Source organism: Chelonia mydas, chromosome 10 (genome assembly GCF_015237465.2).
Source record: "Chelonia mydas isolate rCheMyd1 chromosome 10, rCheMyd1.pri.v2, whole genome shotgun sequence".
Taxonomy (NCBI): domain Eukaryota; kingdom Metazoa; phylum Chordata; order Testudines; family Cheloniidae; genus Chelonia; species Chelonia mydas.
Window position 1 is genome coordinate 48,678,340 of NC_051250.2, and position 26,289 is coordinate 48,704,628.

A 26,289-nucleotide genomic window follows, 5' to 3' on the forward strand; every position below is an offset into this window, starting at 1 on the left:
CCTGAAAATAGGGTAATATGCAGTTTCACAACCAAATGTGAAATATCCCTTTTGCTGAATGTTTGTTTTGCTGTGAAAGCACTGCACAGCTCTAGCGAAACTTTGTCTCCAGCCGAATGCAGCACCTGGAATTTAACCTTTCAGCCACTTTCCACTCTCCAGGTGTGGGTGATTTCTAGAAACTGCATGTACTCAGGGGGCTGGGATATTTTGATTGGTTCCTCAGTGTTCTATTTCTGACACATGCTACCAAGGTTGATGGGGTGAACTGCATAGTTACAAATATTTTTGTAACCAATTATCAGCCAAGCCCTTCACTCTAAAGAAGAGAAGATAAATCATGAGACCATTGCAATTGCCTTTCCGCCTGCAGAGCTATCCCAAATTAGCACCCAGTTCCCAGATACTGTAGTGATGGGTACATTATAGACTGAAGGGGTTATGTATGTAGGTATTTATAATTTATTTCACTTAATCAAGGAATGACTAGTGGAGATTGCAAAGTATAAAATGCTTTTATGGGATGTCAAGAACAGCCTGAGAGTAGCAGTGATCACAAAACTGGTAATGACCTCATGATCAGAGATGCAGGTAATAGCTTACCCACAGCAAGAGATTCTACAGACAACGTGGTAACCAGGATGGGTGCTCCAATGCTTGGTGAAACTCTCTGAGCCCTAAGAGGAATGTGGTCTTATTTACAGATTAGACAAGATCTTGAGGGAGACTTACTTTTTTTTTTTTTTTATTGAAATCATCTACAAAATGTCTACCTGCATCAATTCTGGCTGAAAGACTTGCAATTAAAGGAGGCTAGTATCTAAAATCACTCATACTTTAGGTTTCATTTCAAGATGGTTACAGTTGTTTGACTAGCCACACCGCAGATGTCAGTTGGCATACAGTACAGGCCCTAGTTGTGGCCCATTGCTCTCCATTCTTGGGTTATAAAATTCAGATCTGGCCTCAGAAGGCTGTCCCGGCATCAGCAACCTGTAAGGAGCACTTTATTGTTACTATTTATACTGTGGTAGGGCTTAGAAGCCCTGATCAGGGACAAGCAAAACAAAGATAATCCCTGCCCCACAGAGAAGTTGTCATAGTGACTCATGCTCTGCCTTTCCACAGCCAGCCCTGGGAAACAGCCCATCACTCCATCTCTTTGGTTTCTATGTTAATACGAAACTGTAAGAGTCTATTCAAGGCACTTCTAGACGTTCTGTGTACCAGGTCTTGGAGCGGGGGGGGCAAATTGTAGGGAAGTCTTCCTCAGAGGGGGAAGTACAAGGGGTGACAAGTGAGGGGGAACGCATGCGCAAGAGGATCCCCAAAAGGGCTGCACTACTTAGTTTCCCAGCACAAAACTGAATAAAATCTGCTATGGGTTTCTCTGGACTGACTATAGTTCATTAATGTGCTATAGTCCTGTTAACTAAAATGCTGGAACAGTCCCTATAGATTTCTCTCTGGCTTTAAAAGCCTCACTCCATACCCACAGTGCTTCCTCACTTAAAAGATTTTCCTGTTAATGGTGATTATTTGTGCTTTAAATTGACTTTTGATTCGATTTTAAACTCTGAAATTTTAGCAGTTCATTCTCCCCCTAGGAAGTAGTTTTTTCCCCAAGCAAATCCTTGAAGGTTTGTATTGCATCACTAAATACTGAAGGAGGATCTTATGGTCTGTATTGGATAAATACTGTGGATTTTGGAAGTATTTCTAAATACTAGTCACCTGATAGATCAATTTCTCCACAGCATTCCTATTCTATGGTGTACAAAATAGCTTTGCTTATGAGAACTTTCATAAAGTGTAAAAAGAAAAAGGAGTACTTGTGGCGCCTTAGAGTAACAAATTTATTTGAACATAGCTAGAGCTCACTTCATCGGATGCATTTGTTAGTCTCTAAGGTGCCACAAATACTCCTTTTTCTTTTTGCGAATACAGACTAACATAGCTGCTATTCATAAAGTGTGAATGCAATGTGAGGAAGGGAAAAGGAACAAGGACAGACCCATGACAATGATCTCAGAGATGCAGAGGCTGCAGGAGGGCTAGGTAGTTGGGAAACCGTAGGGGAGGGGCATCTGAAAGGGAAGGAGAAGATCATGTAGGCTGGGAGATGGGATGGGCAGAGATTAAATCAGGTAACATGTAGGCCAATGGCATGTAAGCCTACCAAGTGATTGGCAGCTCCCTGATGAGCTCACAACGGGTCAGTCTGGGAATACAGCTCCAGTGAAAGCCTTTACTTAGCTTTTAAACATGACAAATCATATTAAGGTTATGACACAATCCACCAAAAAAAGGCAACGGCCAACAAAGATCAGGGTCAGGATCTATCCTTATCTCTTTGCCTTTGGATTCCATACAAGGCTGGAGCAATAGAGGACTTGGTGTTTAATAGCAGGAGGAGTTGGTGGTGGGGTAGAAGGGCTTATATTTTCTTTAGCTCAATGCATGTCACAATCCTTTTTAATGTTCTTTAAAGCAGCATTTCATCTTTACGATTTGCCCTAGTCGCTCTGATGATAAAATAGGTGGGGAATCCTTACCCATTTCTCCCATTCATGCATTTTGGAGGGGATGGGGACTGCATGAACTTCTGTCTCGTGTCACATAGCTAAGACCCCGGTATGTCTTCATCCTGAGCACAGCATACCTACACCACCATCCCCATATTCCACACCTCTGTCAAAGATGCTTGCGCTACTTATGCAGATAACGAAAGAGATAATTAATAGGTAGAGAATATGACTGTTGGCACAACAGTGTCTCCAAGCCTGCCAGGAGGTGATACAGACTTACTGAGGGATATTTCTCATTTTCCATTTTTGTGAGCAATTTTTTTTTTTTTTTTGAGGAGAAATTTGGTTTGTTGTTTTTCCATACTTGTCGTAACTTTGAGGCGCTGATGGACTGTGTTCAATGCAATGTTGATGGAACAGTCAAAGGGATAAAAGCCCTTGTAAGACGGGAACCCCTGCAGTGTCTCTGGGAAAACTCCCCAGTGTGGAGAGAGAGAGGCCTAAAGAAAAAGGCAGGGACAATTTGTTAGCCTCAAGTGACAACCTTAGAAGAAAATGATATGGCCTCCTCTTGGTGAGCCATTTTAGAGAATAAGGTATTTTTAAGGTCTTAAAGCAGATGCATCTCTTCGTCAAAGCTTTTCGAGGTAAGATCCTGGCACAAATCCTTGTTGACCATTCCTTTCTGCTGTCCACCAGCCATCCTCGCCTTCTGCGATGATTGCTACGATGTCCCCTACACTGATATCCAGTTCATCGGTGTTCTGAAAGGAGAGACCCAACAGAGGGAGTGGAAATCTGGTTAGCCTCAGTACTCAGACTCTTCTGCATGTTGTGTGGGGGATTTTCCTAGCTCCCATGTTCCTAAAGCATATCTAGTACGCATGTCACTGTGATAATGAATCTGAAATATCTCACTCACACTCTGTGTGTGGCTCCATTTTTGTTGAGCGGTCATACTGGGGCTATCAACTTTCTTCCCATCTCCAGAGTGGAACAGAAATGTACCCATCCTGCATTCAGTCCCTGTGCAGATTAGATCTTGTATCATAGTCCCTTCTGGCAGAGGTTGTTCCTAAGGCCAGATCTACGGTATAAATTTACACTGGTATAATTATGCCACATGGGGGTGTGAAATTCACACCCGTGAGCAATATAGTTATACCAACCTAACCCTCGGTGTAGACAGCACTATGTCGACAGGAGAGCTTCTCCCACTGACATAGCTAATGCTTCTCACGGAGGTGGATTAACTATGCTGATGGGCAGTGCTTTAATTTGTAATGAAAGAGGTGCTGGGGTTCAAGCAATTTTTTTACATTCATAACAGACACAGAAAGGCTAGAGGTACTGGGGCTACGAACTGCCAAGCCTAGAGGTGCCAGGGCTCAGCCCTGGGCACAAATTAAACACTGCTGACGGGAGAAGCTCTCCCATCAGCATCTTCACTAAAGCACTACAGCATCACAGCTGCATGGGTGCAGCTTTTGAAGTACAGACCTGCCCTAAATGCAACTCCCTCCTGAACCAGCCAGTCATGCTCCTTTGTTAGAGCAATACAAGGCTACATGCTCAAGGGAGATAAAAATGATGCCTCCGATAATCGCAGTCTGGGAGAGGTTTCTCATCAGCACAATTGATCTCAGGTGACCTGCATGGTAGTGCAGATCCCTGCTGCTGAGCAATAGTGGTCAACAGTGGTATAATGATTATTCATGAAACATGCTATTTCCCCCCAGAGATAGAATCACCGCAGGTCAGCCTGGCTATCAGCCCATTAAGTGATGCTGTCCTGTTTTCTGTGTGATGGGGTACCAATTCACTGTCCAACGAGCAATGAAATTGAAACAGTGATAGCACAAGCCTCCAAAATTTGCATTCAACAGATCAGATCAATCTAATTTGAATATAGTGCTCAAGTGTGTGGAAGTCTACCCCCAGGTTAGGAATCGTCCCTCTTCATGAAAGGAATTTAATAATTCCCCTCCAGGCAAAATGCCATGAATGCTGAGGTACATTAAAATGACCCTGAACAGGCCCTAAAGCAAATATCTCTCCAAACAATGAAAGAGAGTAGAAAAAATATTTGAACACCCTGAACTGCATAGGAAATTCTCATCAGCTGCACTGACCTAACCCAACTGTTTGGCTTCAGTTGGAACAAGGGTAGTCTTATTTTATTTATTTATTTTGTCAAGGTCTAAATGTTTTGGTCAAGGAGTAGTCCAGGTCCAGACTCCAGATAAAATGATGATGATAAATAAGTTTAAACATTTTTTGGGATCTGTTGAAAAGCATCTGGTGGTCTGGATTTGGCCCATGGGCTGCCTATTGACTACCCCGAGTTAGAATCTGACTCATGTTGACCTCTTACGAAGAGTCTCCTAAGTGACACGTTTTCAGTGTGGGTCTCCTAACACAAGAACTAGGGGACTTTCAGTGGAGCTTAAAGGTGGCAAATTCAAAACTAGTAAAAGGAATTTTTTTTTTTTTTTTTTTTCAAACAACATATAATTTGACTGTGGAACTCTTTGCCAGAGAATGCTGCTGAAGCCAAGAATGAGAAAAATTCAAAGAGACTGGCCATTTGTATGGATAGCAAAATTATCCATAGTTCATGCTAAGGAAAATAATATTGGATGGGAGGTAAAACCCCGTGTTTCGGGGTGTAAACCTATCTCTTTCTAGTGGGGATTAGGATGAGATCATGGGGGCAGATTATCCCACATCTGCTTCCTGTGGGGCTCTTTGGAACATCAGGCCACTGTCAGAGGCAGGACTGTAGACTAGGTGGACCTGGCCAGTAGGATGACTCCTATACTTCTGTTTCCTGTGTAGGAGGATAAGGGCAGTCATAAGGCGAAAGGCTCTTGGGCTACTTTGGCATTCTAATCTATAAAGTGGAGATATTGTTTGCCTCCTTTGTAAAGCAGTCTGAAATCTACAGATGAAAAGGTGCGTGGTGTTAGTAAACTCTTGCTTTAGCAAGTCAGTTTGTCTCTGTTGTGACTTTACTCATGATGTCTAACGGCACTGGGTCTGAAGTCAGGAACGTTACAGTACCCTAGTTGAGGACGCAGGTTGCTCATCAGCAGTGTCTTCAGATTCAGTGAGCACGTCAACCCCAGCTCCTTGCTATTTGCCCAAGGGGCCTGTGCTGGGACTGGCACTTGGCAGGAGCGATCAACGGGGCACAGCATATTTACATGGAAAAAATGTGAGAGAGGGCTGTGCTGTCTGACTCCATCAGAATGTCAATGTGTGTGTTGTATCGGTAGCTTTTTCATTAACATATTTTTTCCTTCTCTTGCATCTGTCTAATAGAGCTGGAATAATACAAGCTCATAGTATTTCCACTATGCAGGAACTAGAGTAGCATGACCAAGCCAGATCTCATATTGTTTCAGCTCCATTTAAAAAGTGCCTCAGAGGGGTTATTTAAGTGGAAAATGGATATAAATATTTCTATTATAAACCCCACACAAAACCATAACTAAACTGAGGCAAAGGCAGAAGACAGGCTGGGAGTCTGTATCTGGCAATACTTATGAACAGGAAATCAGTATGACTTGTTCTAAAATCCTTTTGTGCAATGGAGATTGTGTTGGAAGTCTGCCCCTGCTATGGAATACAGACAACACATTAAGGTCTTGGGGTAGGATTCTCCAGATGAGGATGAGGTCAAATGGAGAACAGCTTTTAGATAATATTTGACAGACTCTCTCTCCTGTTTCCAGGCTGAATAAAAGCCAGGGAAGATTTTATAACATGAACTGCAACCATGTTCCCTTGGGCTGTAGTCTCAAAAATTTCACAAGTGAAGTAGTCAGAATGACTCATTACTGGGATGGGAGATCATAAAGGAAAACCCAGGTGTTGTACAAAGTGGTGGTGCCATTCCCTGCTGACCTGCTCTAGATTGTGTCTTAGCGCAGCACCCTCAGACACCATACTATGTGGCGTGCTGTTTTCCGATCAGCTGTAAAACCGGGACCTGACCATTTTGTCAGTAAAGATCCTGTTGTCCTCTTCAGCAAAAACAGTAACAGGGGACTAGTCCTGCTGTACTCCAACTGGAATCTTGGCAGTATATGCATTCTTCTACCCTAAACTCCCTCTGCATTTGTAACTGGATACAGTATTCTTCATCATTTCCTGCCCTAAATTGCTATCCAAATGTTCTGGATTCCAATCCTACATCAAGATCCTCTAGTGTGTACCTCTGTAGAGACCCATTGATTCATAGCAGTAGGGGTTTGCACTAGCAAATCCTGATGCTGGATCCGGGCCTTAACTAACTTCTCATGTTTTTATTGGGACTATTTTTATACATCTTCTTGTAAAGCCAGGTGGTTCAGTTACCATCAGTCAAAATGTACAAAGCCTCTGTAGTGAATGAGTCTCTCCTATCCCTAAAGAGACAAGGGTTGGGATGGTTTGGCACTGTTACTGATGAAACACATTAATGTACAGCAAATTGAAATAAACTTTTATATACTGCCCCCCAAGATAACACAGTATGGTCTAGTGGCCAGAGCAGAGACCTGGGAGTCACACCTCCTGGCTGCCACAGACTTGCTAGGTGACCTTGGCTAAGTAACTCTCTGTTCCATTCATTTTCCCATCTATAAAATGAGGATAATAAATAACCCCTAGGGGTGTTGGGAATTAATGGGCTTTTTGAGTCAAAGGTACTATTTTAAGCCTAGTGCATTACAATGTTCATTTTTAAATCTTTGACTACCTGGGCTGTATAGTCATAGAGCACTCTGTAGTCCTGTGATGGTGTGGTTGCTGCTCGTTCACCCACGTTAATAGATGCATAGACTCCATCCACTTTCTCGTCTAGAAAAACAAAGAGTTCACAGATTTATAAATGCAAGGAAACATTTGCAAGAGTTCACAAACGCAAGGGTGTCTATTCTTCTCTCTGTGCACTGGGATGTGTGTGCCTAGAGAAGCTGCTATTGCCTCCAGGTAAAGCTATGCACAACAATTGCCACTGTCTAGAGGAGTCAGAAACTAGCTTTCGCTCCATACATGGTAAGACTGCAGGGTAAACATTTTCCCTGCTTAAAATATAGTCCCAAGTGGTCTAAGGAATAATTTATAATAAAACCGGTTTGTGGTGGGATCTGTGATTTTTCTGAGGGGAAAAATAAAATCTAAAATATAATGCAGGGAAAGAAAGGTTCAGTGAGCCTTAGTAGTAGTTTATATGGTGCCATGATGGAATATATTACTGGCTTGATCTTTCTGAAACATGTTGATTATTTAATCCAACCTGCCATAACTGAGAAGAGGAAAACATTCATTCAGTGTTGTTGCAAGAACAGATAGAAATGCCTTGGTGAAATAGTGATAATTAGGCCTTGTCCACACTGTGTTTTGGTAGCATAGTTAACCTACAAAGCCCTCCCAGTGTGGAGATAATTATGTTGCTATAATTGTGCCCTGGTCTACGCTACAAGTTTAGGTCGAATTTAGCAGCGTTAGGACAATTTAACCCTGCACCCGTCCACACAACCAAGCCTGTTTTGTCGACTTAAAGGGCTCTTAAAATCAATTTCTGTACTACTCCCCGGCGAGGGGGTTAGTGCTAAAATTGACCTTGCTGTGTTGAATTTGGGGTAGTGTGGACGCAATTCGACGGTATTGGCCTCCGGGAGCTATCCCAGAGAGCGCCATTGTGACTGCTCTGGACAGCACTCTCAACTCAGATGCACTGGCCAGGTAGACAGGAAAAGCCCCGGGAACTTTTGAATTTCCTGTTTGGCCAGTGTAGTGAGCTCATCTGCACAGGTGACCATGCAGAGCTCATCAGCACAGGTGACCATGGAGTCCCAGAATCGCAAAAGTGCTCCAGCATGGACCGAACGGGAGACACTGGATCTGATTGCTGTATGGGGCGAAGAATCCGTGCAGGCAGAATTCCGTTCCAAAAGATGAAATACCAATATATTTGCCAAAATCTCCAAGGGCATGATGGACAGAGGCTACCACAGGGACACACAGCAGTGCCACGTGAAAGTTAAGGAGCTGAGGCAAGCCTATCAAAAAACAAAGGATGCAAACGGTCACTCCAGGTCAGAGCCTCATACATGTTGCTTCTATGATGAGCTGCATGCAATTCTGGGGGGGGCAAGGGGGGAGTCTCATGCAACAGGGATGAGGATTTTGTGGATGAGGAGGAGGTTGAGGATAGCACACAGCAGGCAAGCAGAGAATCCCTTCTCCCTGGCAGCCAGGAACTGTTCATCACCCTGGAGCCAATACCCTCCCAACCTTCCGAAGGCGGGCTCCCAGACCACAAAGCCAGAGAAGGCACCTCTGGTGAGTGTACCTTTGTAAATATAATACAGGGTTTAAAAGCAAGCGTGTTTAATGATTAATTTGCCCTGAAGACTTGGGATGCATTTGCGGCCAGTATAGCTACTGGAAAAGTCTGTTAACATGTCTGGGGATGGAGTGGAAATCCTCCAGGGACATCTCCATGAAGCTCTCCTGGAGGTACTCTAAAAGCCTTTGCCACACAGTGGGGGAAGGCCCATTCATGCTGAGCTGTTCGTGTTTGGCTGAACGGGATTTTCCCTGATACTAGCCATGCGGTGGGAGAGAGGGGGTGAAGCACATGTGCTATGTAATGTGAATCGCTTGATTCAGTGTGAAGTAGTCTTCCTTTGTTCTCTAAAATGTATCTTTTTAAATACTACTCTCCCTTATTTTTAACTCCCAAAGCTGCAAATGTTTCTACACTCGCCCTATCCTCTCCCAGAGGCTAGCACAGATTAGAAGGTGGAAAAAAACGCACTCGCGATGACATGTTCTCAGAGCTCATGCAGTCCTCCCACACTGAAAGAACTCAGCAGAATGCATGGAGGTAAACAATGGCAGAGTTCAGGAAAGCGTTAAATGAATGCAATGAGAGAAGGGAGGAGCACGCTGAGTGGAGGCAGGATGCAATGCTGAGCCTAATGGGGGAGCAAACTGACATGCTTGGGAGTCTGGTGGAGCTGCAGGAAAGGCAGCAGGAGCACAGACCGCCGCTGCAGCCCCTGTATAACCACCTGCCCTCTTCCAAGTTCTATATCCTCCTCGCCTAGATGCCCAAGAATGGGGGGGGGGGGGGGGGGGAGGCTACAGGCACCCAGCCACTCCACCCCAGAGGATTGCCCAAGCAACAAAAGGCTGGCATTCAATAAGTTTTGAACCGTAGTGTGGCCTTGTCCTTCCCTCCTCCCCTCATCCACCATCCCACCTGGTGCTTCCCTCCTCACCCACGCCTCCCAGGCTACCTTGCAATAGGTATTTGTGTGATGAATTAATAAAGAATGCATGATTTTGAAACAATGACTTTATTGCCTCTGAAAGCAGTGATCGAAGGGGGGAGGTCGGTTGGCTTACAGGGAAGTAGAGTCAACCAAGGGGGTGGGTTTTCATCAAGGAGAAACAAACAGAACTGTCACACCGTAGCCTGACCAGTCATGAAGCTGGTTTTCAAAGCTTCTTCTCTGATGTGCAGGGCGCCCAGCTGTGGTCTTCTAATTGCCCTGGTGTCTGGTTGTGTGTAATCGGCCGCCAGGCGATTTGCCTCAACCTCCCACCCTGCCATAAATGTTTCCCCCTTACTCCTTCAGATATTGTGGAGCACACAGCAATCAGCAATAACAATGGGAATATTGGTTTTGCTGAGGTCTAACCTAGTCAGTAAACTGCGCCAATGAGCTTTTGCACGTCCAAATGCACACTCTACCACCATTCTGCACTTGCTCAGCCTATAGTTGAACTGCTCCTTTCTACTTTCATGCACCTTTCCTGGCCATCTCACATTGATGTCGGTGAAATGTCCCTTGTGATCCACCAGTGCTTGCAGCACCATTGAAAAGTATCCCTTGCGGTTTACGTACTGGCTGCCAAGGTGGTCCGGTCCCAAGATAGGGGATATGCATTCCATCTATCGCCCCACCTCAGTTAGGGAACCCCTTTGCAGCGAAGCCATCCACTATGACCACATTTCCCAGAGTCACTACCCTTGATAGCAGCAGCTCAGTGACTGTGTTGGCTACTTTGGATCACAGCAGCCCCCACGGTAGATTTGCCCACTCCAAATTTATTCCTGACTGACTGGTAGCTGTCTGGTGTTGCAAGCTTCCAGAGTGCTATCGCCACTCGCTTCTCAACTGTGAGGGCTGCTCTCATCTTGGTATTCTTGTGCTTCAGGGCAGGGGAAAGCAAGTCACAAAGTTCCAGGAAAGTGCCCTTATGCATGCAAAAGTTTTGCAGCCACTGGGAATCATCCCAGACCCACAACACTATGTGGTCCCACCAATCTGTGCTTGTTTCCCGGGCCCAGAATCGGCATTCCATGGCAGGAACCTGCCCCATTACCACCATGATGTCCAAACTGCCAGGGCCCATGCTTTGAGAGAAGTCTGTGTCCATGTCCTCATCGCTATCGTGATTGCACTGTTGTTGCCTCCTCACCTGCTTTTGCTGGTTCTGCACATACTGCAGGATAATGCACGAGGTGTTTACAATGCTCACAATGGTAGCGGTGAGCTGAGCAGGCTCCATGCTTGCCATGGTATGGCGTCTGCAAGAGAGCAGAATTGCAGCGGAAGCAGTGGATGATATTTATAGAGAACGATGAGAGGACCTGTGAGGTGGATTCACGGCACCAGGAGAGCAGAGTTGCAGCGGAAACTGTGGATGACGACGACGGTTAGCAGTCCTACTGCACTGTCTGCTGACAGCAGTATGGCGTCCGCACGGAAAAAAGGTGCGAAACGATTGCCGCCGTTTTCACGGAGGGAGGGGTGACTGATGACATGTACACAAAACCACCTGTGACAATGTTTTTACCCCATCAGGCATTGGGAGCTCAACCCAGAATTCCAATGGGCAGCGGGGACTGTGGGATAGCTACCCACAGTGCAACACTCCAAAAGTCAATGCTAGCCACGGTACTGTGGACGCACTCCGCCGACTTGATGCGCTTAGCGGTGACGCACACAATTGACTTCCTAAAAACCAACTTGTATGAATTCAACCTAATTTCATAGTGTAGACAGTCTACACTAGCACTTATACTGGCATAACTATGTTGGTTTAAAAAAAAAAAATCACACCCTTGTCTGCCACAGCTATACCAGTATACCATAGCTATACCAGTATAATTTTTAAGTGTAGACCTGACCTAAGGATTGCTCAAAAAGAGCTTGATCCTGCATCTCTGCAGCCAATGAGAGTTTTGCCATCAGTCCAAAAACCCCACCAAGGCACTTTTTCAAAAGCATTTAGCGCTGACCTAATTCTGCTCTCATGGAAGTCAATCCTCTTGCTTCATAATAAATAATGGACATTAAGGCAAAAGAAAGAGGCAGTGTTTTACACAGGCAAATGTCACGCTATTGTTAAGATAAAAATCTCACAGTACAAACACTATGACTTTAGGTGTTTGCACTTAGCCAAAATTTGGAACATAATTTAGTCCTGGCTGGTTAAAAGGAGCTTATTCGTGACATACTTTACAGCATTCCTCCACAATGCTGTACTTGCCGGGTCTGTCCTCCTGCTGAGGCATGAGGGAATTTCCAATGTAAACCACCTGTACATCCATGGGGTAATAGAGCCCTTGCAGAGGGCGGAGAAGACAGGATCCCTGTAACCCTTCCCACAGTAAATCCTGATCCCACTCCAACAAGTGATGTGTGGGTTCTTTGATTGGTGTGAGGGGAAAAAATTTGACTTGGATTCTTCAGATGGCTGAAAGAACAATGTAGCAGGAAGTGAAGAAGCTGAATGCATGTAGATAACCATGATATGCACAAGCCTCTGAGGGCCTTGTCTTCATTCGGAACAAAGTTGTGTTCTTAACTTGAGTTAATTAACTTGAAGTAAAATCCTAGTGAAGATCAGGCCGTCTGTAATTTTCACACGAGTTAGTAAATCACGGTAAACCCTAGGCTCCTGCAGAGTTGTGTTATCAGCCTGCAAACTTGTGTGAAAACAAATTGCCTTGTCGTTGGTAGGACTTTACCTCATGTTAATTACCATGTGCTCACTAATGTGGGATAAGAATTCATGTTTTTTCCTAGTGAAGGCACACCTGGGCAAACTGCAAGAAGAATGTAGGTACCAAAATCCCATTAGATTACCATACGTATTCTCTCTAAATTTAGGGGCATGCTCCTGCTCCCGTAGAAGTCCATGCCAAAACTCCTACAGATAGCAGTGGATGCAGGATCTGGCCTCAGCTCACTAAATGTGACCCATTCTGTCAATGGATATGAGCACGGGGTTCCCACAGGCGCCCCCAGAACCCATCTGTGCATAGTATTTGGTCCCAAGAGTAGCGTCTCATTTTACAATGAGCCTGCTCTGATCCTTCAACAAAGTCACAATCCACCCTTTGTGACATCAGAATTTACTACTGTGGAAGCGATTATGACAATAATGATCCGATAGTGGCCTTGATAAATAGCATGATCTAAACTGGCAGAAAGGAGAAGTTTAATATAATGTAGACACACAAACAGCTGTGAGCAGATTGGGGAGGCATTAATTGTGACCAAAGCTGTTCATATGCTACTGTATAGGCATGTGGGACCCAATCCTGGGAGGCACCAAATGCCTTCAACTCTCATTCAAGTTGTATTCATAGGGACACCATTGAATTCTATAGAAATGGACGGCACTTAGGCTCCTTTAAAAGTCTGAGCCCAAGTCTCATTGAAAGTCAGTGGAACACAGACTCCTAAATGCCTATTTCACTCTTGAAAACGAGACTGAGGCTCCTAAATCAGTTAGACGTAACTCTGAGCAGAGCAACATCTACATACCTTTAAAAACCCAGACCTCTCTGCTCCTTGAAGTCTTTAAACCACGATTTGAGGACTTCAATAGCTCAGACATAGGTGAGGTTTTTCACAGAAGTGGGTGGGCGAGATTCTGTGGCCTGCGTTGTGCAGGAGGTCGGACTAGATGATCCTAATGGTCCCTTCTGACTTCAATATCTATGAATCTAGCCTGCATGAATGGCACTGAAAATTTCCACTGTTCAGGGAGTCAAACAGAGGGGATTTAGGAGAGACTGTATTCCATTTCTGGGTGGCTGAGTGGACAGGCAGATATAGTGAAGGATGCATTTTTTTTTTCATTCGGGGAACATCACAATTTAAATCTCCTTAGCTGGTTTTAAATCGAGCCAATAAAAATGTCTCAAACCATTATTTCCTGTGCTGTCAAAATATTATGCTTTGGTGCCCTCTAATGAGAGTGACACAAGTGACCTGTGCAGGGCCATCCTTACGTATACCGCTTATGCGGCTGGGCTGCGTAGGGCACCTGAAAATTTGGGGCACCCCTGGGTCTTAGTGTCCACCTTCCCGCCTCTTCCTATCCCTGTTCCCTGTTCTGACCCATCCTGCTAGCTGCAGCAGCCTGGTGAGTCTTCCTCCAGAGGGGATCTAGTATTTAAAAGTGAAAATGCCTTCCAGCCTGCCAGATCTATTAGCACAAGATTGAAACTATTAAATAACCTTCCAAATGGTAATGAAGTCATTTAACAGGCATTTGCCAACCCCCAGGTATATACTATCAGTTTCTGAATTTACTGACAAAAGCAGTTGTGCATTACTGTAATATTTACTCAGAACATGTTAGTCTACAGAACCTTAGCTTTAAAAATATTTCATTAGTGTTGCAAAAATTACATCTTTAAAAAATCCTTGCACAATCTGAGTATTCATCTTTAGCCTTAAATGCTTGGATCTTCAGACATAGTTTTTAAAATAAATCCTTCAAAAGACCACAGTTATCTAAAATACACATGCGGGCTGAGGCACAGGGGCACCAGTTTAATATTACTGCATAGGGCCCCATAAATCCTAAGGACGGCCCTGGACATGGGATTGGTAAGGCAACATAACATTTGAAGCAGAACGGATGCCTGTGTTCATAGCGAGACCAGGCTGGGCCACTGGAAGGCTTGGGAAGGATTCCCCATGCTCTACGTAAGTAGAGGAAAAAACTGTGTTCCTAGACCTTGAGGTCTCAGTCAGAATTTAAACTTCACACATCCACAGGACTTCTTAAGAATAGTACAGCTCCTATTAGTCTCCATGGTGAGGGAAGCTGCTTGCTACATGTTTGTGCCATACTGATGTCTAGATTATAGTCTCATGCTAGCTCATAGGATAGATAACACGTTAATGTCTTATCACATAGTTTATTCTCCATGCAACATGCATGTAAATGATTGATTGATAGGACCAGATACATCTTCTGATTTACATTTGGTAAAACATACCAATAGGAGGGGCTGTGGGAATGATGGTTTCACTGGAGTTTCTGCTATTTCCATGTAGCAATCCGGAGAATCTGTGGAACCAAAAGAAGCTGGTGATGGAACGTACAGAATATGTTGTATATTCCTCAAACTTCCAGAGCGCTAGTCCACTGCCGTGTAATCTTCCTCATTCCTCCCATTTGTCACCAACTCTTTTGGCCAAATGTTTCCTCTTTGGAAACTTTTTTTTGTTTTTGTTTTGCACTACAGCAAACCCATTTAATTTTCATTTAAAACAAACCCTGGTAAACTAACAAATCTTTTGAAATTTGCCAATCACTAAACTGTACACAAAATATATTATACATTTATTATTTTGTGATAGTTTTATCTTATAGACAATTCAAGATATAAAGACACATGAAGCAAAGCTTAAACCATCCCATCATGACAACATGATAGATCTGTTGACTGGTCAATTGCAAGGGGTGACATCCTTTTCTTTCCTCCTCATGATAACACACTTGAATGTAGAAAATGCTGGCTTTTGGAATGTTGTAGAATATAATACAGTTGTCTAAAAATGGTCAGTTTTAAAATATAGTGAACTATTTATATTTTTTTCCCTGGATGTTTCCCCAACCAGCATAAACTGTACTGGTATAAGCAATCTTCTACCGATATAATTGGGTCCACATTAGGGCTTTCATCGGAATAAATATTCCTGTATAAATCTCATCCTTAACCAACAAGGCTAGACTACTGAAACTTTTAAGAGCAGATCAGGCTTAAAGCTATTTGCTAATCTGTGGCATGGTAGTGCACTATGGTTTAGCACAGAAGGTATTGCTGGAAAACACAACTCTGTCTGTCCCCCTCTCCCCACTTAAGTTGTTTTTGTCACTATATGTCCTGGTGCTATCACAAAGCAGAATTAAGTGTGCCCCAATTACTTGCTGGCTGGTCAGTTTCTTTTAAAGTTGTCCCTTCCCCTCCCTCCCTTCCCGCCAGCAACAATGTGAATAGCTAATCTTGCTCCACTTTAAATTCTGTTAAATTAATTGTTGGTATATGTATATGATATCACATATGCCTTTCACCACAATTAAGGAAACAATTACTTTCAAGATCCAGATTTGTCACTTGCATGTATGTAACCATATATTGCTTTATATAAGAAAAGCATTTCCACAAGGAACCAATATACTCACCTTTTCATCATCCCACAAGACTGGACTGGGCTGTTGCTACATCTAGGAGATTCCCTGGCATAATAATTCTCATATCCTATTGGAACTACAATGGGATAATTGTTAAAAGCAAGGGTGTAAACAGGCAGAAGGTATCAATTTTTCCCCTCTACCAGCAATGCAATTGATTTGTTTCCAGAGCATGGTGGTTAGTCTTCTAGAGCAGGAGTGGCCAATGGAACTCTGCAGTGTATCCACTATCCTCTTTAATACATAGGTGCAGACCTGCGAGCTCATCTACACTAGGAAAACTACTGATGACAGATGTCCGTAATGGGTACTGCTGAGCTGAAGCTTAATACAGTTCTGCTGCAAGTACAGACCCATCCACACCACATTCAGCACCATTTCAATAGTTATGTTCCAATTCTAATCAAGATGGCTGCTGCCTCAATAATAGGACTTGTGCCATCTTGTCATCCCATCTTTGTTTAAGGAGCAAAAGCTAATCACCCTGCAGCTCTCCGCTACTAACTGGGGATGACGACGCAGTCAGCTCTTCTGGGTTTTTTAAATGTATAGGCAGAGATTCAGGAATTTCGGCCACATCTGGGGAATTTTTTGGCCCTATTGTCAGATGCTGTAAAGTAGGTATTTCCTGGTCTCCATTTGTACATATCAGCCTACCTCTCTCGTCCCCAAAGAGAGAGAGAGAGAGAATTTGCTATTGACCCATAAATATTTATTCTTCTTCGAGTAGCGTCCCTATGGGTGCTCCACTTTAGGTGTCTGTGTGCCCCCGCACCTCTAATCGGAGATTTTTGGTAGCAGTGTCCCACTGAGCCCGCACAAGTGCTCTCCCTCCCTCGTGGTCTGCCTCGAGGCTATTTAGCACTGCACGGTTGAACCCCCATCCCATCGGGTCCTTCTCTACCGCCTTTGGCCTCTGAGGGAAGGAGCAGTTGTCCCTTCCTTATCTGTGTCATTAGCATAAGTAGTGTTTGTTTTGTTAACTTTGTTCTCCCTAAAAGTACTCAGGCTAGTGTTTTGTTTTGTTTTATTTTATTCCTTTGGTTTAAAAAGAGAAAAAGGAAAAGAACTTCACTTTCCTTCCCTGTCTGGGGGCATTCCCCTCTCCCCCCCTCCCCATCTAGTAGACTCATAATTATTTTCTTTCAGTTAAAAAAAAGTAAAGACGCTGTTCTTCTGCATATTCCTCCCTGCTAGAGGATGACACCCCCTGCCCAGGGGCTTGCCTAGCTCTCTCTGCTCCAAGCGGTGCCTCTCCTGCCAGGAGTCAGTTCCTGTAATGGCCAGACACTCACTGTGCCCGGGAGACCCTCACAGACGTGCTTTACCTGCCACACCTAAAACTGCAGCCTCACAGGAGCTGGGAGCTGAAGTAAAAATTCCTCTGATAGAGAAAACACTTCAGTCTGCAGGGGACTCCCGTGGGTGTTGACCCCGGATCATCCCTGGAGCCTTCACTTCAAAAGGGGTCGAGTGGTGAAGAGGAGAAAGAGAAAGAAGAAGCCACCAGCAGACTCCCCCGGAAAGGCTCCTCCGAGCGACTGGCCAGCCAGAGGGGTGTTCCCCAGTGCGGCCATCTCGGCCCCGATCCCCGAGTAGCTGGCCAGCCAGTGGGACTCCCCAGAGCGGCCACCTCGGTAGGATAATACCAGCAGAGGAACCTCCTGCTGTGAGCTCAGCTGCCGCTCCGGGTGGGCACGGAAGCTCTGGAAGCTGAAACCTGAGAAGGGGCTTCCTGCTCTGAGCTCTGCCCTGCTCTGAGCTCCGCTCCCAGCACCCCAGAGGGCAGTTACCGTACCATCTCTAAAAGAGCAGCATAGAGAAACCCTTTGGTACCAGATGCAACAAAACTCTCATCTAGGAAGTGTTCTGCACCTTCCCAGCCATTGATACCGACTACAGACACTCCTCTGGGGTTCTGGAGGAGCCCATGGAAACACAGGTGCTCTGATATTCTGGAGACCTGTGGCCTCAGTACCCAGGGAGAGACAATTACCATACCATCTTAAAAAAAAAAAAAAAAAAAAAAAAGTGGCACCAACAAACTTTTTGTACTGGGCAAAACTCTCATTTAGGGAGTGCTCTGCCCAACTATCGGTACTGACAATGTACCACGGACCCTCCTCTGTGGTACCAAATGAACCCATGGTACTGCACGAGCTCTGGTACCCTGGAGACCTGATGACTGGGGAAGAACCACAATCCCCATTACTTGGTACCAGGACCCCGGTATCGAGCACATCCCGGCATCCAGAATCGCTCTTAGCACTGGACTGTACACTGCCAATACCCCAGTCAGCGGCACCCTTTCCCACTGACGAATCTGACACTGGCCAGGAGGAGATCATTCCCTGGCCCCTCAAGTTGGCCCACCACCACACTACAAGGGTCATCCCCAATTCCATCATGCCAGCTGCTCATGCCTGCCTTCCTGCCTCTTCCTCCCTAGGCCATATTGTAACTCTTCGGGTACATACACACACATGGCGCGACCGTCTCCGGTGTCTCTCAGGGAGAGTCCACCAGATGGTTTGCTACAGCCTGGCACCTGAGCCAGAGCAAGAGAGCACCTGAGCCAGGACAGGAGAAAGCTTTTCAGAACAGGAAAGAGAGGGGGGGCACCTGAAGAGGAAGCTACCTTTTCAGCACACTTCTCCTTATCTCTCCCAGATGAGACTGTGCTGCCCACCACTCATAACTAGGTGAAGATTTAAGAACTTTCTGGATTTCATCAAGAGGGTGGCAGACAAGCTGCAGATTCCCTGACAGGAGGTGGCAGATACACATCACAAGTTGGTGGAAATTCTGCACACTACCTTCCCATCTAGAACTGTTCTCCCAATTAATGAGCTGATTCTAGATCCTACCAAAATCATCTGGCAAAGCCAGCCTCCATCGCACCAACCAGCAACAGAGTGTAAACAAAAACAACCCCACATCTCTATCCAAAGAGGCAGACTTTGTTTTCAACATCCGCAACCCAACTCCATCACAGTGGATGTGGTTAATGCATGAAGCAAGCAACATAATGCCAAGTCAACTCCATATGATCAGGCTTCGCAAGATGACGTATTTATCGACAACATTACTGTTTAGAGTCATAAATTACCAAACTGTCATGGCCAAAACAATTTTGTTAATCTTGGGAAACCCAGGATGTTTCTGAAACATTACTGGAAACACAAAAAGAACAGATTCAGACCATTCTTAGAGAAGGTCAGTTAATAGCCAGACTAGTCCTAGAGACACCACTGGATATAGCTGTTACAGCTGCCCGCCCAGTCTCCATGACAGTGATACTGAGGTGGCTTGTGGGTTTTTGTTTTTGTTCGCTACACTTCTCTAGATTGCCCAAAGAGCTACAGACTTCCAATTTGAAGGGCCAAACTCTTTGAGGAGAAGACAGATTTTTCTCTCCACCTCCTGAAGGATTCTTGAACCACACTACACTCCTTAGGAATCTACACTGTGGAACAGAGAGAAGATGTACCTCTCAACCACACCACAGATCACAATCTTCTCAGTACTCATCATCTCTGTGCTCTTTTGAGCCACAGTGTAAGAGTCCCAGGGCTCAAAAGTGAGAACAGTCTGCACCCCAGTCCATGACCTCTCAAACTGCCTCTTATAAGCACTTTGATGAGCTGGTCGGGGGCCTGAACAATGATACCTTACAGCATCAGCTGCCATCTATGCACCTGTCACACCACTCAGAAGTCACCTTACCTTACTTCACAGCAGTTAGGACCAGCTCTAGAGCAAAGAGATTGATTTCTAGCCCTGAACTTACAGGGTGCCTACTTCCATATCTCAATACAACCATCGTACAGGAGATTTCCTACTGCTTACCTTTGGGGCAGGATCATTATAGGTACAGACTGCTCCACACAGGGTAGTCTCCAAGGTTCATTTCACTGTAGTGGCATACTAACCCCGGTACAGTGACTGGACTTTATCAGCACCAACCTGATGCAGTACAAGCGAGAGCGCTCCTCTCACTACCCACATTCACCACCCTGGGACACATGTCTCCCTAATATGCTGGGGAGCTCACCTACACAACAACAAGGTTCAGGACAAATGGCCTTCCACAGAAATGACCTTCCATATCACTCTTTTGGGGTTAGGGGCTGTCAAGAGTGCCTGTGCACAAACTCTGCCTTTCATCAAAAACAACACACAACGGTTATGATGGACTTAATGTGACCTGTATGTTTTGTATAAACTGCCAACGAGCTGCCAGATCTCCCTCCCTCTGCAAGACAGCATTCAAACTTTGGAATTGATGCACCCATCACAATGTGCTCATCTCAGCTGTCTGTCTACAAGGGATACGGAACGGGACAACCAACAGTCTCAGTTGGAATTTTCTCACGACAATGAGTGTATACTGAATTCACAGGTGCTTCAAGATATAGCCACCCTTTGGGGAAACATTCACTGGCAGTTGCCCTCACCTTCCCAGCAGACAGGGCCCACTTGTAGGTCTTTTCCCAGTTTCCTACCCTATCCAAGATTCTGTTGAAAATTCAATGAACCAAAGCGAGAGTTATTGTGATTGCCCCTCTTGACTATGACAAGTCTGGCTCCCTTACCTGATGCGGATGGCAATATGCCCTCCTGTTCCTCTGACGTCAGCCCATTCCTCACCCACTCTCTCAAAACATCGGGCTGACCCTTCACCCCAACCCCTGGGTCCTCCGCCTCCAGGCTTGGATCTTTCTTTGTTCCAAGGCTTAGAAGCAGAATGCTCTGACAAGCTGAAACACATGTTGCAACACAGCGACAAGTTGACCACTCCAAATACCTATCTACAGAATGGAAACGACTCCAAGTTTGTACCATTCCAGACGGACAGACCCAACCTCATCTTTCCTCCCTCTGATTTTGTACTACATTTTAAACTCTCCCTCAGCTTCCTTAAGGTACATCTCATGGTGAACATGGCTTCCCACTTGGAGTTTGCTCAACCACTAATGTGTAGACTCTTTAAGGTCATTGGGACTCTCTTCCCCCATGTGACACCACCCACTCCAGCTTAGGACTTTAATCTAGTTCTCAGGGCTCAGACTAGACCTCCCTCCGAGTCCAGGGCAACTTATTCTCTCTGATACCTGTCCATGACGACAGCATTTCTAATTGCCATCACCTCAGCTAGGCACATAGGAGTAACAGCGGCCCTGATGGCACACCCATCATTCACAGCCTTTGTCTTACAAAAAAAACCCACCACCACTCTAAGGCCATATCCCCAGTTTCACCCTACTTTTTCTGCACTTTCCATATGAATCAACAGATCCATCTCCCTGTTTTTTCCCAAAACCACATTGTGACAACTGGGAGACAATTGTGCATATGCTAGATATTAGAAGGACATTAGCATTCTACTTGGACAGGACTAAGGACTTCAGGAAATCCCCTAAATTCTTCCTTTCATCCATAGAAAGATCCAAAAGCTCTGTGATATCTCCTCACAGATTATCCAAATGGGTCTCTAGTTGCATTAATCACTTAGCAAGGGCACAACTTGCTTCCGTCCATACGCACTCCGTGAGATCAGTTCCTACCTCAATCATATTCCATAGGGATGCCCCTATCTCCCCAATCTATAGAGCAATGATTGGGGCCTCTGTCCATACTTTCGCAGAACATTATGCGATCACTGAAGATTTGGCCGCTGACACCATCTTCGACTCCACAATATTCTCTGTAGTAAAAGACTCTGCTCCAAAGTCACCTAAAGTGGAGCACCCATAGGGACACTACTCGAAGAAGAAGAAGAAGAGGAAGTTACTCACCTTGTGCAGTAACGATGGTTCTTCAAGATGTGTGTCCCTATGGGTGCTCCACAACCCGCCTTCCTCCCCTCTACTTCAGAGTTCTCTATAGGGCTCTGTGGTAGAGAAGGAAGTGAGGGGGGTTTGCTCGTGCAGTGCTAAATAGCCTCGAGGCAGACCACGAGGGAGGGAGAGCACATGCGCAGACTCAACAGGACACTGCTACCAAAAATCTCTGATTAGAGGTGCAGGGGCACACAGACACCTAAAGTGGAGCACCCATAGGGACACACATCTCGAAGAACCATCGTTACTGCACAAGGTGAGTAACTTCCTTTTCATTCCCCCTCACTTCTCACTGTCCACCAGGGGGCTAGTCAGGGCTCAGACTGAGAACGTTTCAAGGTCTAGCTTCTTAAAAAAAAAAAATTATGGCCTGCTTTTTTTTCTCCCCAGACCTGCTGCATGCTCTCAGCTCCTGCTGGAGTCAGTTGTGGTCCGTAATTAGGGTGTTCCTTGACTGTGTTGAAAGGTGTCCCTCTTTCACCTCTGTAAACTGTTACCTCACAAGACTTCACACTCACAACTCACATCTGAGTTAGTTTGAAAAGAGAATGTTTATTTTTAACAGTGAAGTCCTCGTCTCTGCAATGGGGTTACTTGTAAAAAGAAAAGGAGTACCTGTGGCACCTTAGAGACTAACCAATTTATTTGAGCATAAGCTTTCGTGAACTACAGCTCACTTCATCGGATGCGAATACAGACTAACACGGCTGCTACTCTGAAACCTGAGGTTACCTGTGGTTCTCTTATATAACATCATGTATGTGGTCACCTCTGTGTCTTGTACTTTAAAATACTACAGCTTGCAAGCCGGAAACTTGCAACAAGCTATGCTGAGAAGTAATGAGCCACAACAGAGGGTGAAGAGTACCATTCATACTGAGAAACTGCTGACATGTAGAGGTAAAGAAACATGCCTCTGTGCCTCTCTGTGTCTCTTTTCTTCTCTATAATGTTTAAAGGAGGTCTGAAATCTTTTTATATATATAAAAAGTCTATATATATATATAGACTTCATCTACACCAGGGGTGGGCAAACTACGCCCGCAGGCCACATCTGGCTCTCCAGCTGGTTTAATCCAGCCCTCGAGCTCCTGCTGGGGAGCAGGGTCAGAGGCCACTCTGTGTGCTTGGTGAGGCTTCTAGAAGCAGCAGCATGTCCTCCTTCCGGCTCCGACGCTTAGGGGCAGACAGGGGGCTGCGTGGGCTGCCTCCACCCCAAGCACCACCCCTGCAGCTCCCATTGGCCGGGAACTGCGGCTAATGGGAGTTGCAGGGGCAGCGCCTGCAGCCGGGGCAGTGCACAGAACAGCCTGGCTGCACCTCCTCATAGGAGCCAGAGGGGGGACATGCCACTGCTTCCAGGAGCTGCTTCAGGTAAGCACCACCCGGAGCCTGCACCTCTGACCCCCTCCCCTACCCCAGCCCTGATCCTTCTCCTGCACCCCAACCCGTGCCCCAGCCCGGAGCCCCCTCCTGCACCCTGAACTCCTCATTTCTGGCCCCACCCCAGGCCCTGCACCCCCAGTCAGAGCCCTCACCCCCCCCTGTGCCCCAACCCCCTGCTCCAGCCCTGATTTCCCCCTCCCACCCTCCAAACCCCTTGGTCCCAGCCTGGAGCACCCTCCTACACCCAAATCCCTCATCCCCAGCCCCCACCGCAGAGCCTGCACCTCCAGCTGGAGTCCTCCCCCTCACCCGCTCCTGCACCCCAACCCCAATTTTGTGATCATTCATGGCCCACCCATACCCATTTCCATACCCAGATGTGGCCCTCAGGCCAAAAAGTTTGCCCACCTCTGATCTACACTGTTTTTCATAGAAGACTACTGACAACTGGAAAGCTTATTCATCAGAGATACTAACACTAGCCAAACCTAACTGAGAGGGGAAGCTTAATTTTACTCAGGGCTTGTCTAAACACAAAAGTTGTAACAGTTTAACCTATACCAGTATAGATAAAGTGATACAACACTTTGTGCTGCGTCTGTACAGTGCCTAGCACAATGGAATCCTGGTGCACAACTAGAGCATCTAGGTGCTATGATAATAAAATAAATATCAATAATAAAAGTGTGCACAGTTATAGCAGTGTAAATATACCACTATAGCTTGTTTCCCTATGGGAAGAGGAATAAGCGACGGTAGAACCTCAGAGTTACAAACACCTTGGGAATGGAGGTTGTTCGTAACTCTGAACAAAAAGTTATGATTGTTCTTTCAAAAGCTTATAACTGAATACGGACTTAATACAGTTTTGAAACTTTATTATGCAGAAGAAAAATGCTGCTTTCCCCTTTGTTTTTTTTAGTAGGATTGTTCCATTTTACAGCTGCTGTCAGTTCCACTCCACATGTCATCACCAAAGTCCTGATCCAACGCTCACTGAAATCAATGGCAAGACTCCCTTTGACTTCAGTGGGTGTTGGTGGGCAGCTCCCCCCCACTACCCCCCGCCCCCCGAGTTGTAGGACTGTATCTATATTCTGGCTCTCTCCAGCTGAGGAAATCTTCCAATGTCTTTGATGATAGGATCTAGTGATATGCCTCTTCAAAGCCTTCCATAAACATCATCTATTTAAGCTGCCTACTTTCCTTGTGAGGTCCGTACGTATTATTCCCATTTTACAGAGGGGAGAGAACGAGGAACAGAAATTTAAGTGACTTTCCAAGGCCACAATTAGAGAGGCAGCATTTCTGTCATGGGGACTCTACTTCTAATTGGTAACAAGGCCAAAAAAAACCTTTGAGGTTTATTACCTGGTGGATCTGTTCCTGTCATTTTATTCTTAATGAAGTAATCCATGTCTGATTCTACGTTACAGTTCTCCAAGCTCAGTCGAACCTCTTCATACATCTGCAAAACAGAAAAGAAGGATTTTAAGTTTCAGCTTTTCGTGATGAGCTCTTAACACAGAATCCTCTGCTAGTATTTCTCTCCATCTTAAAGGGACACTGTCCATTTTAATCACGTTGTGTGTATATAAACAGATTTCTCTACTTATGCTGTGGACAACACTTTAGAATATGAGGAAGTTGGGAGACCAGGTTTAAAAGCTTCTAAACCCTGGTACTAAAGGGTTCTTTTAATCCACTGGAAAGAGGCATCACAAGAACCAATGATTGGAAGTTAAAGCCAGACAAACTAAAACTAGAAAGAAGATAAATGTTTTTAACAGTGAGAATGATTAGAACAAGTGAAGTGGTGGAATCTCCATCTTGAAGTCTTCAAATCAAGGCTGGTTGCCTTTTGAGAAGGAAGGCTTGAGCTCAGTAACTTGTGCTGACTAAATACAGGGGTAACTGGGCCTGTGTTAGAAAGGGGTCAGACTAGATCATCACACGGTCCCTTATGGCCTTGAAATCTGTTAATCAGTTTCAGCAATTTGTTATTTCCAAAGAACCAGGTCTCCCTCACTGAAGTCAGTAGAGCTCTGCGGCTGTGCAGACCTGTGCAGGATTACACCCAGATGGGTGCGGGAGTGGGGGAGGAAAAGATTACTGATTTTTCCCACACTCTTAAGAAAACTGTATAATGCAAAAAAAATTCCATGGGACATGCCTGAAATTTCTCATCCAAAAAACTCATGGGAGCAGGAGAAGAGAGGAGACAGTAGTTTGATGGGTCACACGCATGTAAAGATTTTCATTATTAAAATGGAAGTAGTCAATTTTTCCCTATATAAAAGGAATAACAATAAAAAAATCCTTATTTAAAGCTGACTTGGAGATTTGAGATTCTACCCCATAGCTTGGGGAGAGGGGACAGAAGCTTGGTGGCACCAAGTTTGCTATAGAATCTCAGAGTCTGTGCCGGCCTAAATATTCATTTTTAATTCAGTGGGGAGGGCAAACCTGGCTCGTGGTTTCTTGCCCTGGCCAAGTGTGGTAAGATGGACATCACCATTGCTGGAGTCATTTGATGAGCGTGGAGACGGGTGAGCCATTATGGTGGCTTTAGAGGACATATTTTTCTCCATGCACAAGGACTGGGATTTCTTGGGGAAAAGTTTGTACCTCATCATCCTTCACACACTGCATGGACAGCTGGTTACAGTGAACCCAAAGGGAGTTCCGGAGGATGGTGATACGATCACATTCCTGGAGCTGAAAGGCCTAAATCCAAAAGAAGAGATGTCAAGCATCATGGTAATTATTATTATTTATTATGTGTAATGAGGTAGCACCGAGAAGCCCAAGTCATGGATCAGGATCCCACTGTGCAATGTTTGTACACCTGCAAACCTTTCTGAAACACGCTACAGTCAGGATGCACTATCAACTATAGAAAATAATCATAAAATAAATCTACTTTTATATTTAGTCACTCAAATTGCAAACAGCAGATGAGGGGTTTTTACCTTTTCTAAATTCTCTCTGAGTATCTTTCCCAGACCTGAAGACAAGCTCTG

The 26,289-nt window shown here is 45.2% G+C and overlaps 1 protein-coding gene across 1 annotated transcript in view; it reads right to left on the reverse strand.

Moving 5' to 3' along the window:
* Window positions 1-496: 496 nt before the first annotated feature.
* Window positions 497-26,289, reverse strand: part of PSTPIP1 (proline-serine-threonine phosphatase interacting protein 1) — a 97,500-nt gene continuing 71,707 nt past the window's right edge. The window contains exons 10-15 of the mRNA XM_027830543.3: window positions 25,895-25,993; window positions 24,638-24,734; window positions 16,029-16,113; window positions 14,839-14,909; window positions 7,273-7,373; window positions 497-3,292 (exon numbers count right to left, since the gene is read on the reverse strand). Coding sequence (XP_027686344.1) covers window positions 3,161-3,292; window positions 7,273-7,373; window positions 14,839-14,909; window positions 16,029-16,113; window positions 24,638-24,734; window positions 25,895-25,993 — 585 coding nt within the window. The 3' untranslated portion in view covers window positions 497-3,160. The remainder of the gene's footprint in view (window positions 3,293-7,272; window positions 7,374-14,838; window positions 14,910-16,028; window positions 16,114-24,637; window positions 24,735-25,894; window positions 25,994-26,289) is intronic.